This window comes from Polyodon spathula, chromosome 59, assembly GCF_017654505.1.
Source record: "Polyodon spathula isolate WHYD16114869_AA chromosome 59, ASM1765450v1, whole genome shotgun sequence".
Taxonomy (NCBI): domain Eukaryota; kingdom Metazoa; phylum Chordata; class Actinopteri; order Acipenseriformes; family Polyodontidae; genus Polyodon; species Polyodon spathula.
Window position 1 is genome coordinate 374769 of NC_054592.1, and position 16973 is coordinate 391741.

Below are 16973 nucleotides of genomic sequence, written 5' to 3' on the forward strand. Positions count from 1 at the left end.
GGCACAGCTAGACCCACCTGTCTGGGGTGCATGGAAGGAGCTGGCGAAAGTAACAGGAAATAGAAAGCAGATGGCATTGTTTGAATTTGGTTTCGGGTAAAGCCACACGAACAAATGCTATTGTGTGCAGCACAGAATCTACTCACTGCTGGGGGCCAGTTCTACCTGTGGTGCTTGAGTACAGACCATGACTCTCTTCATGTTTGTGTTTGTGATTGAGTGAAGCAGGCAGGGATCTTCTTGCTTCTTTCTCTAAATAGTAAGTGAAGGATGTTAAGATTGGTGTGAACTAGGGTATATGCACTGTGTTATTAAGGGCAGGGGTTATTTGATTTGAAGTATAATGAATGTTTATGGTAGTATATACTGGTACTGTATGATAAATGCATTTGGTTTTAAGGTGTCCATCCCCTTTATAAAAGTTTACTGCAGTATGCAATTGTAAAAACATACAGAGAGCTGTAAAGCATAGTAATGGCTCAGTGGAAACGTGCTAATTAACAGCATTGTATTAAATTTAAAACAAATGTTGAAGCCATTTGAAAGCATATGAAATTGCAAAATGACCATGCACATTTACGATGGAAAACTGTTATATGCTTCTAAACCTTCAGCTGAACGTGAAATAATAATACCTGAAAAGCATGTGGTTTGATAATGAAAATGAGAATAATTCCTCAAGCACATCCATCCGATGTGCAGCAGTGTTCAGTCTGCTCTGTATAACTCCTGCAGCACTGCCAGCATGTTGCACTGTCCATTTGTTTGCTTGAGAAAGAGTGTTTGCTATTTTGCGGTGGCGCTAGCTGACAGAGAGCTTCCTGACCCCCCCGTTTGCCTTACTGTCTCCAGGTTGAAGGAAATGCTTGATCTTGTGATCGCTCAGAGCCTGACTGCGAGTTCCCAGGGTCCTGTTGGTTGGAAGCAGAGTCAGTGGGAGACCCCCTCTCGCCCCTTGAACCTACACCACTCTCCAGGTCAGCCCCCCATACCGTTGAGCTCCTTTGTCTTCTTCTTGCACCAGTGTCTTGCACTCTGTAGTTTTACACCCATCAGTGTACCAAACATTGGTAAGAAACAAAGTCAGAAGAGCACTTAAAATGAAGTTATTTTTCTCCAGTCAGATGTAATGTCAATTTAAGTGTTTTTTAATTCACTATACCTCTATAGTACTAAACTACTACAATCTAGTTATTTAGAGAAAAAATGGAACAAACTTTACACGTGTTGCTTGCAAGATTATTATTATTTATTTTGTTTGTATTAAAAGTGAATATTTTGGTTTTAAGATTAGGATCAGGGTCCCTAATAAACCAGTAATAAAATCACACTATAAAGTAACAAAATGAAATATAACTGTTCTGTCTATACATCCTATTGCAGTAGCAGACACAGATTTGCATTCTGTCCACAGAAATGTGAAATCAAGTAATAGATGCACCCAAATGTACATTTACAGACAGAGAAGGTACAGTACGTTGTAATCACTGCCAGACAATGGGAAGGCTGGTCTAGATAACCAAGGGCACCTCTCCATTGGGCAGCAGAGTCATTGAAGGTGGCTTCAGAGTGGAGGGGTTCCAACAGAGCTGTCTGCAAACAGCACTGCAGGGAAACATCAGAGGCTGGGCCTGTAGATGGGCAGGGCTTGAATGTTTAGCTTTATCTGAGCTCCGCCAAGTCGTGGGTCCTTGACCTGAGTGAGGCCTATCCAAATTGGGGTGCCAGTGAAAACAGGGCAGCACCAACAGGAAAGGCACCTCTGACCTCAGCCTTTGGTTCCACTCAAAGCAGCTGAAGCTCGCTCTGTAAGCCTGTCACTTGGAGCTCAGACTGAAGGGAAATGCTTTGCACAAGGGAACTGGAGAGAGAGAGAGATTAAGTAGCATGAAGGGTTTTTTTAACCGAAAAAATAAACGTCTCTTAGTGTAATTTATTTGACGGCTTGCAGCCTTCCCAGGTGTACCTAATTATTATTCTTCAGCCCGTAGGAAGATTGCATAGTCTTCCACTTGAGTGAAGCCATCAATTACAAGATTGCCTGAATGTTTGAAGACTATGTGATTTGTAATGGCTGATTTAGCTTGAATATCTTTAACTCAGTTTAATGACATATGCTTGAAAGATACTGGGTCTTACTGACTGAGACGACAGAGTCCTATTCTAATCAACAGGCTCATTCAAATACTGACTGGACTCCGCATTGGGAGTATCTGTGCTCCACAGAGCCAGGGCTGGGTGACAGAAGAATGAAGGTGCATTGGTGGAACTCTGTAGAGCAGCTTGCCTTACCCCTTCCGCACTGGGTCTGAATGTAGCTAGCACTGTCTTTTCCTTAACTGTCGTGCATGAGAACTTAATTCACAGCTATCAAAGTTGGCAGCTCGCCCCATCCTGGCGACAATCCCATCTAGCTTTTGAGACACTCTTAACATGTAAAAACAGAGACACAAACACACAATACTAGCACAGCATGTCACCTGACACGTTTCCACAAACAACAAACCCAGCTATTGTCTCTCAGACTCTGCAAATACCTTGGATTTGGCAGGAGTGACACATTCTTAGATAAACCTCGGTCTCCAGATCACAACGGTGCATTCCTCACTGTTTACTGTTTGGGGATTCGAGGTCCACTGCTCAGCACAGTCCATAGCAGGTTAATAGACTAAGGCATATCACTGAGCCTTTTTCTATAAGGCACATCACTGACCCAGCCCTTTCTCTATAGAGCACATCACAGAGACAGCCCCCATGTGTATACCCAGCGCTGTTGGAAAAACAAAATCTTAAAAAAACGTATTTTCCATTTGCAGATGAATTGAAGGCGTTCAGTACAGCCCCAGCATCAATCTTCACAGCAGACTCAGGTAATGTTAATTAGTGAATAAATGGAATAGACGAGCTATAAAGAGAAATATAGAGGAGTTGTTAAATGAAATTCCTTCTTGTAATCACTTTAACACTTTTTGATTTTCACCTTCACCAAAATTTTCACCAAATCTATGTAAAATAAATATAACAATAGAAAATATAATTTATATATAAAATATGTTTATCATGCTATTTTTGCAATTTACCAATGCTTTCCCTTTGCATTTACCATAGTTTACCCATGTTTGCCATGTTTATTTTAATATGCTTTGCAATGCTTACCTAAGCTTTCCCATGCCTTCACTGTGATTTATTACACCTTGCTATGCTTTTACGAGGGTAAACTTTTATAAGGGTGCTCTTAAGTTAAGGGTTGCATGCTTTATACTGGACCTCAGCGCTCTGAATCTGACCCTTTGTTTCATTGCTGTGTTTCTTTACACTGGATCGCAGCGTTCTGAATCTGCCCCTTTGTTTCGTTGCTGTGTTTCTTTACACTGGATCGCAGCGCTCTGAATCTGCCCCTTTGTTTCGTTGCTGTGTTTCTTTACACTGGATCGCAGCGCTCTGAATCTGCCCCTTTGTTTCATTGCTGTTTCTTTACACTGGACCTCAGCGCTCTGAATCTGCCCCTTTTGTTTTTTTGCTGAGCATTTCTGTGCAGCGTGTTAAAACAATAATGAACAGGAAGTGTTATTGAATGGGTTAATGTGTCTGACAGCTACTTTTCCTCTTATCCTCAGGTCACTCCTGGGACTTGACTCCAGTGTCTTCCTCCACCTCTGCCTGCAGGTAAGGCTGAAAAAGATCTAGTTCCCAAACACTGTAGTTTCGGTAGCTTGGTTTTCACCCACTTTTACAGCTGAATGTGGTAAAACATGTACCGCATTGCAAATAATAGCATAGTGAAAGGACATTGAAGCACAGCCTAGAATAGTAAAGATAAAAATATACCTAATATATCATGCTTTATGTTTTATATAAAATCATTGTATATGTGGTAATGCTGCAGCATCACATTGCATATTGACATGTGAAGTTTGCAATGGTTCTGATGCCTCTCTTATCCACAGACCCAGTGGGTTGCTCCCAGCCATGGCTGCCTATGGACAGAGCCAGTACAGCACAGGGATCCAGCAAGCCCCCTCGTACACACCCTACCCTCATCACGGGCAGAGCTACACAGTGCCTCCTTACAGTGAGTAAAGCCACTTGGAATATTACACTGCAGATAAACTGCTGCATCCTGGTGTTTTTGGTTTAGGTAACATGAAGATCTACTACCAGACTATTGAGTCTTCCATGCTAACCTAAATATGTCAGCCTTCAAACACATTTCAGAAGAAAGGCGTCTTCTTGTAGCTCCCCACACAACATCTTCGAACCCTGTGTGCAGAGACATGGAGCAAGCACTCCCCTCCAAACTCTAAATCGAGCTGGTAAATGAATTAGAGCTTTGCTGGGATTGGAAAGCGTTAAGGGATGTCTGTGATGTCACCACTCTACCATCTGCTCATGACAAAAGAAAACAATCTTCTGCTTGTGATTAAACCCCCATTAAAGTCAAGTCAGCGAGCAATAACATTTGTTTTAGATTTTGTGTGTGTGTGTGTGTGCATTCGAATCAGCTGGTGTATAATAGCTGCTGTCTAGTGCTGGGTCAAAATGAGCTGAAGGGCGATCCGAGCAAGCTACATTTTTTAAGGGGAAATGCATAAACAGTGCCATCTATCAGTTTGTAAACCAGTGCTTCAACCAAGGTGTAAAAATAACCTTTACATAGCTAAGAATGTCGTTTCCTTTCAAGCCTCAGCTGTGTGCGTGAACAGTCCTGACTCCCAGATCCTTCCCTCTCCAGGTATAAAGACAGAGGACAGCCTGAGTCACTCTCCTGGACAGAACAGCTTCCTCAGCTACGCCTCTAACTTCAGCAGTTCACCGTCGGGACAGGCGCTCTACAGCTACCCCACCCACGGTCAGTGCCCTCCACCTGCCACCACTGCCCCCCCCTCCTTAGAAATGCATTCTTATTGTGTCCTCATCACCCCGAAACATTGAACCCATCAGTGCAGGTACGAAAGCCTGGCACATGATTGGCTTGAAGGGTGGTCACAGAGCGAGCATCATGGTATCAGATCTCTCAAAGTAGCAGTGTTTCAGAGTGAGAACCGGGAAACTCTTACCCCAGGCCTCCAGAGTTGGTGTTGGGTTTTGTTGGGTTTACAGACTGCGAGGAAGGCAGTCGCGTTCCACCATCATTCCAAAAAAACATCTAAAAATAGAGTCCCAGTAGAGTGGCCCGATGGTTAGCTGAAGACAGGGAGGGAGTAGTCCAAACCCCAACACAAAACTGAACTGTTAAACTTGCACATGAGCCAAAACGTTTGTCTAGAAGTTTTATCAAGCCAAGGTATCTCTGTTCACCTCTACGGCTCTTCTGTTGTTTTTATAATGGAGCTGAGCGGTTTCATGTGATAGAATACAAGGAAAGTTCAATAACATCTAAGGCCAGAGTGGACTCCCACACCTCCAGGGGCACACCTGCTCCCCATTAGTTCTGGTCTGATCCCTGGCGTCAGGCAGCCCTCTCTACTTGCTGTGGGTCAGGGCTCTTCCTCTACTCTGTAAAACAAGAGTAGAGCCCAGCGCCTTGTCCCCCCTCCCCACTCTCTCTCTCTTTCTCTCTCTCTCTCGCTCTCCACATTCCACATCCTAGCGGCGCCCACGGCACACCACACCAAATTGACTTTATTGCTTCCCAGAGCGCCGTGAAATCAGCTGTCCTCTCAAGGACGGAGGTTAAGAGGCGTATCATCGCATACACGGGAAGGAGGGATGGTTCAGTCTCTCTAGAGTTCACTGTTTTGTTTTTTCAGGAGTAAAAGGCTACGGGCTGGAGGGGTTAGAAGCTGGGAACATCTTTTTTTTTTTTTTTAATTAACAGGTTGAAGAGGCCTGCAGGAAGGTATTCCTCTGACACATTTCATAACAAATGATGAATTTGCCCTGTTAATAGCAACAAGAATTCCCACCTGTGCTGTTTTCACCATTAATCACCCAGTGCTCTTCACAGCCCCATACCTTCAGGCAGTAGGTGTTGCCAAGTCCTCTTGACCCAAACACCTTGCCTGTCGTCTCACTGGGGGGCCTCGTATTGGCATGTAATTTGCTGTAACATATTATTACTTCTCCACGTGCCTTAATTAGAGCACTGTTATGGCTTTCTTTCCACAGGCAACAGTATTCCGCCTGGAATTTTCCAGGGAGCCAATGGGATCAGCAGCTCAGCAGCCTTTAGCCCCTCGCAACAGGTAAGGCCCACCCACTTTTTCTGTGTCACACAACCAGGAACAAAATCTTACACAGCCAAAAAGAGAAACATACCGAAACGTTGGCTGAGTTGTGTCACTATTGTTTACTCAGTGAAGTGGAAGATGTTTTTACAGTCATAATCCTTATGCTGTTTACTGTAAATCTGCTCACACCATTAAACATTAATTTATCATTTCAGCAAAAACAACAAAAAAAAAAAAGCTGCTTGTAACTAGCAAATCTCCTTTGACTTGTGTCTGTGCGTGTGTTTATTCCTCATGGGGCTTTTCTTTTTTGTCAGGATTTTTCTGCCTACCCGAGCTTCACCCAAGGCCAGTATTCCCCCTACTACAGCTCGCACTACAACACGCCCTACCTCACAGCCAGCAACGTCAGCCCCTCCTCTATCTCCACGGCAACCTCCTACCTACAGCAGGAACACCCCTCTGTCATCACCAACCATAGCCCTGAGTCATTAGCAGGTGAGGGGAGAACTTCTTCTTCTTCTTCTTCTTCTTCTTCTTCTTCTTCTTCTTCTAGCAGCACCATCCCAGTGGATTCCAGCAGGGCAATTGCTGGCAGTTACTCCTGGAGGTGAAAGAGGCTAGCTCTGCTGCTTCAGCTACCCCCGATCTCTTTGGCTCCCAGGTGGATCACAGCGTGTCATTGTTTTCGGTGGTGAGGGAGATACAGAGACGCTCTCACAGATTACACAGCAGGCTGTTGTGTTCCACGGCTACAGGCTGCAGTCTGTCTTTACCGAACTCCCTGGGGTCTTCTCTCAGCTGAGGGTATTATTTATTGCCACAGCCTTTGGACCTGCTGTTGAAGTTCACGAAGCTGGAGGAAAACATGTTATATAACGTATTGCAGACGCATTTGCTGGACTAGAGTTTTGCAGTTTGCTAGGAGTTTCATGTGCTTTCACGTGCTTGTGCTTTGGTTTTACTATGCATTTACTATACATTACTATACATTTTGCTTTTACCATTGTACATAAGGGGTGTGGGATTTGAATGTCAGTTGTTTGATGCTGACCTGTTGCTCGTTGTTCTAACTTGGGGCAAGCTGAGCAGTGATGAGGTTTTTCTTGTTTAGGGGAGTACCACCCTCCTGCAAGCCCCCCCACACCGGAAAAGGAGCAGGACTCAGCACAGCAGAGGAGGGGTTCAGACGGGAAGCTACGTGGCAGGAAGAGGGCCAGCGACCCTACACCGCCACTGGACTCTGAGATCGAGGTGAGAGCAGCATGCTGCACAGAGGCTCTCTGCAGCTATATCGCCTGTGCTGCTGTGTCTCTGATTGGGGGGTGTGACGGCTCTGTTCTCCCTCCCCAGCGTGTGTTCCTGTGGGACCTCGATGAGACTCTTATTATCTTCCACTCTCTGCTCACAGGGACCTTCGCCACACGCTTCAGCAAGGTAAGGGTCCGACTGCTGGTTCAATTTCATTAGACTGAAGCTTTGTAACACAGTAGATCCATTCTGTTGGATCTTTGGCAGGAAGAACTACATTCAACCAATAGGATCCCTTTCTAAACATTCTGAGGTGATTCTGGCTGCTTTTAGAATCATTTCCCTTCTCTGGAACCTGTTAGTACTTTGGTTGTGCGGCCTCTAAGGAAGATGCTGCAGTGTTCGAAAGGGTGCTGGTAGCTCTGGAGATGGGACTCTCTCTCTGTCTCCCCCTTCGGGGATAGCACTCGACCATTTCTATTGTGTAGTTTGTTAGAGCTCCCCCAGATTTTCTGGAGACAATTTTAGATTTTAAAAGTTAGATGAAGAATATTCAATGCATTAATGTAACTTTTTTTTTCTATGCTGCCATGTATACAAATCTGGTAAAAGAATCTGAGATGCATTTCGGTATCATCTGAAATACATATTATCTCCTAAAATAACCAGCACTTGATCATCTGCTGCAAAAACAAAGCACTGCAATTGTGTTGCCAATGAGAGATAGTTTAACCACTAGACCACACTGCTTCCCAGTCTCTCAGCTCTATTCCACACTGCCTTCCAGTATCTCGGCTCTATTTCATACTGCCTCCCAGTCCGTCAGTCCAAACCACTAGACTACACTGCTTCCCAGTCACTCATCTCTATTCCACACTGCCTTCCAGTATCTCAGCTCTATTTCATACTGCCTCCCAGTCCGTCAGTCCAAACCACTAGACCACACTGCCTCCCAGTCACTCAGCTCTATTCCACACTGCCTTCCAGTATCTCAGTCCTAACCACTAGACCACACTGCCTCCCAGTCTCTCAGCTCTATTCCACACTGCGTCTCAGTCCCTTAGGCCCATACTGCCCCCTTGAGTCCCCAGCTCTTACCCTGGACTCTGCTTAACTCAGTGAGAGAAGCCAGATTGAAAGAATCCGTTCTGTTTCTGAAGGCACGCACCAGAGCTTCAGTATGATTGACAGTTCCTGTGTTAATCAGAGTTCGATGGCAGCTGACAAGAGAACAATAGTGCTGTTGCTTTTCTTGGCTGGGGAAATGTTTGGAATTTCCACGATCCCTTGCTGGTGGTGCTGCACAATACAAATTGATGGCAGTAGATTCCTATGGAGTGTGTGTGTGTGTGTGTGTGTGTGTTTGTATTGTTTTCTTTAATAAAGGAGAGAGTTGTGGGGGGATGACATCTATTGACGTACCAAATACCTCAATCCTCCCACAAGGTTTTGTTGCTGAACCGGTGAACTCTGATTGGACATGCTCTACCCCAAACCACAGACACGCAGGAACGATTTCGGAAAAAAAACAACAAAAACCAGAAAGCTCTGAGATGAGTTATGTACAGATAATTGGCGCTTAATTAGGCAGAAATTAATTCGATTCGCTTTGTGACAAATCCTGGCACAGCCAGACAGAGGGCTCTGTTTGTTTAAGTTCAGGTTTCTGTTCTTAAAGAGACAGGCAGTGCTTCGGTTCTGTGATCGACTTCTCAAGCAGAAACTCTTCCCTGTAGTTTGCAAGCCAGAGGTGTGTTTCTTCCCATATGAGACAGAAAAAATAGACAGTATCTATGTTCTATTATGTACTGATTTTGTTTTCTGAAATCTTATCTAAATATAGTTACGGGGCAGATTGACACACACAATGGTTAAAAAGTATCTTGTCAGTTCCTAGCTATATCAGGGAGACATGTCTGCACTGTAGAGCAATGAAACATGTCAGGTAGCATGAGCGGACAACAAGGAAAGGGATGGTATGAGTGGATCTGTGCGGTACAGGGGTGCAGAGGACGCATTGCTCTGCTGTTGCTACCTATTCAGTGCTATTCAGTGGGTTAAGGGAACGGATTTCCAATCAGTACTTGGAATTAATTTTTGTAGAAAAGGCTGCCTGTAACTAATTCAGCTACCTCCCACTTTAAAGAGGTATAAATGAAAGATAATTTACAAAACAAAACAATGTACAAAGGAATTGGGTGTAACTGGAGCCAGCTGTCTGTGAATGAGTTTGGGGTTTGTGGTGTGCAGGACTGTGAGGGAATTGTTTCCTGCAGGAGTCAACGGGGCTGGGACTCATGCTCACTGCTGCTGCTCTGGGAGGAGCTGGGATTGGAAATCTGCCAAATTCTAGCTTTCAAGCTAGACTCAGGGAGAATTCAAATTTGAACCCTTGTCGCTGAACAGAAATTAAAATTCCGTAGTGGTGATCAAGGGTGATGGTGATATTGGCTACTGGTTCGGTGCTGGCAGTGGTTATGCGAGCTACCCCCTCACCACATTTTGGTCAGAAATTTAGAGACATCGTTTTTGGGTTTTTGTTTTAGGTAACAGAACACGTCAATGCTGTCTCAGTTGTAAAATGAAGTGTGTTGGATTGAAATTAAAAAAGCAGCCAATCTCCGTAGAGAAGCTGTTGGCACAGGTTGTGGCTGTTCCACTGGTGTTTAAACACCAACACAGGAGGCTGTGTACAGTACAGTTCCACCTGAAGCAAGTGTTGGATTAGGAGCACATGTCACACCTGACAAATCCATGCAACCGTGAGACACACCAAAGGCCACTGGTCATTTGTACAAGAATGTGCTGCAGAATTCCGGGAGGTTTGTCAATTTAATATCTTTTCCAGCTCCTGATAAGAAAATTTACAAACGAGAGGAGGCCATTCGGCCCATCTTGCTCGTTTGGTTGTTAGTAGCTTATTGATCCCAGAATCTCATCAAGCAGCTTCTTGGAGGATCCCAGGCTGTCGGCTTCAACAACATTACTGGGGAGTTGGTTCCAGACCCTCATGATTCTCTGTGTAAAAATGTGCCTCCTATTTTCTGTTCTGAATGCCCCTTTGTCTAATCTCCATTTGTGACCTCTGGTCCTTGTTTCTTTTTTCAGGTCGAAAAAGTCCCTTGAGTCGACATTGTCAATACCTTTTAGAATTTTGAATGTTTGAATTAGGTCGCCGCGTAGTCTTCTTTGATCAAGACTGAATAGAGTCAATTCTTTTAGCCTGTCTGCATATGACATGCCTTTTAAACCCGGAATAATTCTGGTTGCTCTTTTTTGTACTCTTTCTAGAGCAGCAATATCCTTTTTGTAGCAAGGTGACCAGAACTGAACACAATATTCAAGATGAGGTCTTACTAATGCAATATTCGTCATTGCAATACACATCATTGCTCATGCTGAGTTACTAACACTAACAGTCAGTTAAAAGTAGTCCAGTTACAAATACACTTTTGAAAACCTTGGCAGTGTGCTCTACACTCAAAGTGTTATGCCAGGGTTTTTTTTTTTTTTTTTTTTTTTTTTAAGTGTGGTATTTATGAACATTTTTTTTTCAAGACTTTTATTTAACAACCGAGGAACATTCTTGGAGAGTCCCATGAAAGTTTTTTCATCCATTAAAACCAGGAGCTTAACCTTTGTGAACAGGGGCCTGATGATCAAATATTTTGTTTTCCACCTCAGATCTGTCATGGTGTTGACTATAATTACCCAAATCTTTATTTTTTTGTTCTGACACAAGAAGCTGGGAGTCTCTCTCGCGCTCTCTTTGGCAGATTCCTAGTAATTATCCCTAATTAAAACCATTCAGTTGCACCCCCTCTCTGACTTTACTGTTCTTCTTTAAAAGTGCTGGGAGGGGAACCACGTTGTCAGCTCCTGAGTGCTAATCTGGTGTTCACCCCTGGCTGACTCCTCAAACCTGCCAGCCAGCCCCTGCTGATCCTTGCTACCTGGCATGGTGCACATCTCTCAGTAGTTCAAAGGGAATTGTTTTCTTCAATCGCAAGCCTGTAGCTTTTAGATTCTGGCGCGTTTGTCTTTTGTATGGGCCTGTGTGTGTTGTTTTTTTTTTTTTTTTTTTTTTTTTTTTTTGTGGTTGCCGGAGGCGGTGGGATTAATTTCCCAGCCCACAAAGAAATAATAAAAACCCTCGTCAGAATGATTGACACAAACATAATCTGACAGCCCACAGAGCAGACTTGGGACTTGGGGACTTGGGAGGGAGGGCACTGCTGGGAGCAAGTGGGTTCTGTCTGCCTTCCTTGTTGTGACAAGGAGGAAAACAACAAAAATATTATGAAACTAGTAAGAAACAACTCTGAACAGCAATCGAACTTCTCCTGCCTAAACCCAGGACGTTTCTAACTAGTTCAACAAAGTCTATTGCAGTCTTTTTTCATAGTTATGGATAAAGCCATTAGTCCTTAACAATGTAAAGCAGCACTAGCCGTGCTGCAGCCTGCAGGCCAGACAGAGGAACTGTATGTGGTTCTTATAAGAAATGGCTTCTTCTGTTGTACTGTACCTGTACTTGAGATAATGATCTGTATAAAAACTCCCTCAGGGCCTCTCCTGTGCATTCTTCCTGAGTCATTCCCCACACCTGAAATTAAACGTCTCCGAACAGTCCCAGTGTTACCATGGGGCCAGACACAATGACCCTTTTCGGAATGTCATCATTAAATATGTCCTAATTCAATCCAAAATGATATGACTCCAGTTATTGCATTAGTGTGCATGTAATCCCTGCCCGCCTCCCAGAGATTTCGCTTGCCATAAAGTGAATTAAATCAGGGGCCTGTGAGGTGATGGATCATCAGGAAATGGGTAAAGATTACTAGTAATTAGAATAATTATAAGATATTACTGATTTTAAGATTATTTCATTTTGCTACCCCTACTCTATAGCTTTGGGGTATTACTGTGAAACAGATAAAACATGCAATTGAATTACCTTGTTATTACTGTTCCCCATAATTGCAGTTTATATAAAGCAGTAGTGACACACAGTGTATCTGCATTGAGCAGTATGGAGTATGCTGAGACCTGTTATAAAGGGGTAGTGACACACAGTGTATCTGCATTGAGCAGTATGGAGTATGCTGAGACCTGTTATAAAGGGGTAGTGACACACAGTGTATCTGCATTGAGCAGTATGGAGTATGCTGAGACCTGTTATAAAGGGGTAGTGACACACAGTGTATCTGCATTGAGCAGTATGGAGTATGCTGACACTTTCCTCTCTCTCTCCAGGACTCTGCCAAGGCTGTGTCTCTAGGGCTGTGGATGGAGGAGATGATCTTCAATCTCGCAGATACCCGGCTCTTCTTTAATGACCTGGAGGTAAGAGCCACTATCAGCCTGCCTTAACTAGCTCTCCATTTACCCAGACTCCCTCCCTGAACACCAAGGGACCTACACAACTCCCAGCCCCAGAGGTGGTGTGCACTGAGAGAGGTACCCTTCCTTGCTGTTCAGTGTACTCATGGCTCATTGGACTGGTTAAGTAATCCAGGTTCCAGTGACAGGCAGTGCCGCTGGGAAGGTACTTGAGCGCACGTAACGTGATCTACAAGGTAGGGGAAAACAATGGAAATGCTATAAGCTAATAAGACTCGCTTCTGCCTAAAACCCAGCTCGTTTGATTAGATATTCCAGTGATTTTATTTATTTTTTCACATTAAGGTTCATGTTAAGTACTCGCAGCTTACAATATGTTAGAATGCGAAGCAGCGGATCATGAATGTTTTCTGGGGACTGAACCCCATCTCCAGGCTTAAAGACCAACCCACTGGGCTCCATTAGCTTTCATTGCTTTCTATTGCTCAGCTTGAACTCAGTCAACTACCTCAGAGAGTTCATTCATTTGCAGTGTACTCCAACTGCCAAACCATTTCTAATGAGGTTATTACTCATATAGAAAGAATGACGTAATGCACTAGAATGAACCACTCAAGCAATAACCGAGCAAATTAAAAACAGCGCACTAAATGCATATGTCTCGGTTAAGTTTAGGGAAGAGCTGAAGGATCAGTTGGAGCAAACTAACCTGAAGTATGAAGATTGGGAACAATCGAGTTCACTCCCGGGAATATCAACTCCCATGAACTTTGCAACACTACAGTTAACAGTCAGGGGCTGACGGAAAGAGGGAAAGAATTTGAAAATACTTTTTTTTCTTTTAAATTCCAAAGACTTGTACATTCAAATGATGGGATTACAGTTAACCCTGATCCCAGTGGGAAGCAGGATTGTTAATTACAGGTGTGTGCCTGTTTGTGAAAAGCACATTTCTGCCGTTAAAGCACACTTTGTTCTAGGAGGGTCAGTTTAAGTGGTCATCAATGAGTTTTTAACAAGGGCTAGCCTGCTATTGTCCCTGTAATTGGTAGTGCTTACTGTGCTGGGCTGGGCTGGGATTGGGAGGATATGCTTTATTGAAGCTGCTAATCAGTCAGCTGGAGAGCTGGTGGGGAGTCTTAACTCAGCAAGGAGAGTAGAAGAGTTTGGGTTTTCAACCTCATGTCAACACGATCGCTGTAACCTGAATTTAGAAAATGAAAGGAAATGGCTCTCTTTTAACAAACACACACAGAATCTATATTTATTGGATAGAGATAGAGGCTAAACACAGAAACTTGGGGAAGGAAAACATCCGAACATCAGGTTTATAAAACATTAGCCGCGGGTAACAACGTAGTGAATGGGACTGAAGTGAAAGCTTGGGACTGTGACCCTGAGGCCAATACCCTGGCAAAGCAAGGAAACTGAGCACGATATAATCTCGTCAGTGCAGCGAGAACCAGCCGAGCTGGTAACGACAGAAAAGCACCAGGGAAAAGGCAGGAGGCAAGAGCTGGATCTGTGAGCAGGCTGAGGGAACAGGAGCTGGGACAGGGGATGAGGTAGCGTCTTGGTCTGATTCTGAGAGTTCGAAACGCGATAACTGGACCTGTCATCCTTGAACAGCAGCATAAAAGAGCCGAGAGGTGGAGAGAGAGAGAGAGCGAAAAGAAAGTGGAAAATGAGAATAGCAGATCTGCATACATACCATCGCGCTGACATCTCGAGCACGGCTGCTGAGCCTGACTTACTGGGAATCCAGGGGGCGGAACAGGGGGCATGCTGGGAGAAAGGCTGTGTTTGTGTACATTGGCTTTGGAAACCGTATGCTAAAGTTCTAGTGGCTCTATGTGTGTGTTTGTGTTTTAGTAGCAGATTTAATGACAACACAATCCCTCTTTGCATTGTGTGCTGTTCTTTTCATCTCGAATGCAGTCTTTTAATTCTCAGCACACTAAATGCTTCAGGAATATGAGTGGCGGTGTGTGTCTGTGAACTCCAGTGCAGAGGGGCAATGGTGCCAGGCACACCTGTCTGAGGCCATGTCTCCCCAAGCTCAGGCTTCGCCGTGTGAAAACAGCGTGTTCCTTCCTGCAGAACACCTTCTTCGTCTAAAAAAAAGCTCTGGTTTGTAACATTTCCTGCTTTGTTTCATTTCCCAGGAATGCGACCAGGTTCATATAGACGACGTGGCTTCAGATGACAATGGGCAAGATTTAAGGTGCGGAATTTCCTGAAAGCTGATCTCCGGGGAAGACGATTAAATCTGCTGTGCTGTGCCGGGGGGGGGGGGGATTAATGGTGGAAAGATTGCCTCACACTCCTTTCTTTCTCTGTCTCTCAACACCTTTTCTTTTGTTTTTGTCTTCCATCCTCCTCCCTTTTCTGTTCTTTCTTTTATTCTTGCTCTCTCACTCATTACTCCTCTTTTCATCGCCTTGCGGAGATCTTCACAAATAATATTGCAGTTTAATATAAAAGCAGACGTCTTGCCATATTCCTGTGTAGTACATTTAAAAAACAAACTAATTCAATAAAGTCAACTCAAAAACGTTGCCTTCCCCTTCCCTCTCCCAACCTGCCTCCAGGAGACTACCTGGGGCAACAGGGGTGCATTCAGAGTTCCTGCTGTCCCACAATAAATCAGAAAGATCGACTCCAGCTGTCAGAGAGATAACATCGGATTGGCTGACCATGCACTGAGCTGCTGGCTCTGTGACAATATGGAACAATATTTTGAAGCAGAACAAGAAAAACTAATTTTGCTGCTGGACAGGGTATCTTTAGGAAGGAGACGCTGCATCAGACAAGATCCACAGCTGTCTTACAATTATGTGCTGCTTCTAATCCTGAAAACAAAGCAGATATGTACCTGAATCTACAACTTGGGTGGGGGGGGGGGGGGGGGGGGGGGGGACGACACACAGTAATTCCATGCGTTCTCATTACAAGGCACAGCACGTGTCTCCACGCTGCTTCTTTTCAAGGACAGAATGTTCTTTTTTTTTTTTTTTTTTTTTTAAAGAACAGGAATATTAAGAAGGTTCTAATTGTAGGTCATTCACAAACATTCCGAGACATGCTTCTCTCCCTCGTCTTGCTTCGCCTGTCTGAGAGGGTGACTGGGAGATATGCGCGTCATGTTCTTTTAATTAAAGATGATTTATTATTGGGGCTGACCCTGCTCAGGGGAATTTTTCTTGCTGCGCTTGGGGCTCTGGCATTCACCCCCAATTCTCACGGGTTCAACTGTACATTTTAACAGCGCTATGCAATAATGACTAATACAGTGCAGATCATTTTGCGGTTAGAAAAACAAAAGAAAATATTTGGAAAGTGTTTTGAGACCGAGACTCGAAGACTGTCTTAAATCTCACTCAACGGAGGGAAACGGAGGTTTTTATAAATGATGGGAGCCTTTATAACAGATTCAACAACTTGCATAGCTTCGCATTGGGGTTACATGTATATTTGAAACATATATACCTATTAGATCTTTTCTAAACCATTTAGCATTACTTTTTTTTTTTTTGGTCTTCACTATCGTTTTTATTTGCACTTCTCAATAGATATGTTATACTGCATGTGTGTGTGTGTGTGTGTGTGTGTGTGTGTGTATATATATATATATATATAATAGTACTGTGCAAAAGTTTTAGGCAGGTGTGAAAAAATGCTGTAAAGTAAGAATGCTTTCAAAAATAGACATGTTAATAGATTATATTTATCAATTAACAAAATGTAAAGTGAGTGAACAGAAAAAAAATCTACATCAAATCAATATTTGGTGTGACCACCCTTTGCCTTCAAAACAGCATCAATTCTTCTAGGTACACTTGCACAGTTTTTGAAGGAACTTGGCAGGTAGGTTGGCCCAAACATCTTGGAGAACTAACCACAGTTCTTCTGTGGATTTAGGCAGCCTCAGTTGCTTCTCTCTCTTCATGTAATCCCAGACAAACTTGATGTTGAGATCAGGGCTCTGTGGGGGCCATACCATCACTTCCAGGACTACTTCTTCTTGTTTACGCTGAAGATAATTCTTAATGACTTTCACTGTACGTTTGGGGTCGTTGTCATGCTGCAGAATAAATCTGGGGCCAATCTGATGCTTCCTTGATGGTATTGCATGATGGATAAGTATCTGACTGTAATTCTCAGCATTGAGGAGACCATTAATTCTGACCAAATCCCCAACTCCATTTG

At 43.8% G+C, this 16973-nt stretch overlaps 1 protein-coding gene across 1 annotated transcript; it reads left to right on the top strand.

Moving 5' to 3' along the window:
- Nucleotides 1-825: 825 nt before the first annotated feature.
- On the top strand, nt 826-15032 carry LOC121307804 (eyes absent homolog 2-like). The gene is made up of 11 exons (XM_041240083.1): nt 826-977; nt 2817-2870; nt 3618-3666; nt 3948-4072; nt 4733-4849; nt 6109-6185; nt 6488-6668; nt 7285-7424; nt 7524-7607; nt 12678-12767; nt 14930-15032. The coding sequence occupies exons 1-11, from the start codon at nt 863-865 to the stop codon at nt 15002-15004; spliced, it is 1107 nt and encodes a 368-aa protein (XP_041096017.1). The 5' UTR covers nt 826-862; the 3' UTR covers nt 15005-15032.
- The last annotated feature ends 1941 nt before the right edge of the window (nt 15033-16973 follow it).

Bases quoted from the DNA above. Each gene is read 5' to 3' on its own strand.
- LOC121307804 (XM_041240083.1), top strand. From the start codon at position 863: ATGCTTGATCTTGTGATCGCTCAGAGCCTGACTGCGAGTTCCCAGGGT. The intron at 6,186-6,487 runs GTAAGGCCCACC...CTTTTTTGTCAG, and splicing joins CCTTTAGCCCCTCGCAACAG to GATTTTTCTGCCTACCCGAG. The intron at 7,608-12,677 runs GTAAGGGTCCGA...CTCTCTCTCCAG, and splicing joins TCGCCACACGCTTCAGCAAG to GACTCTGCCAAGGCTGTGTC.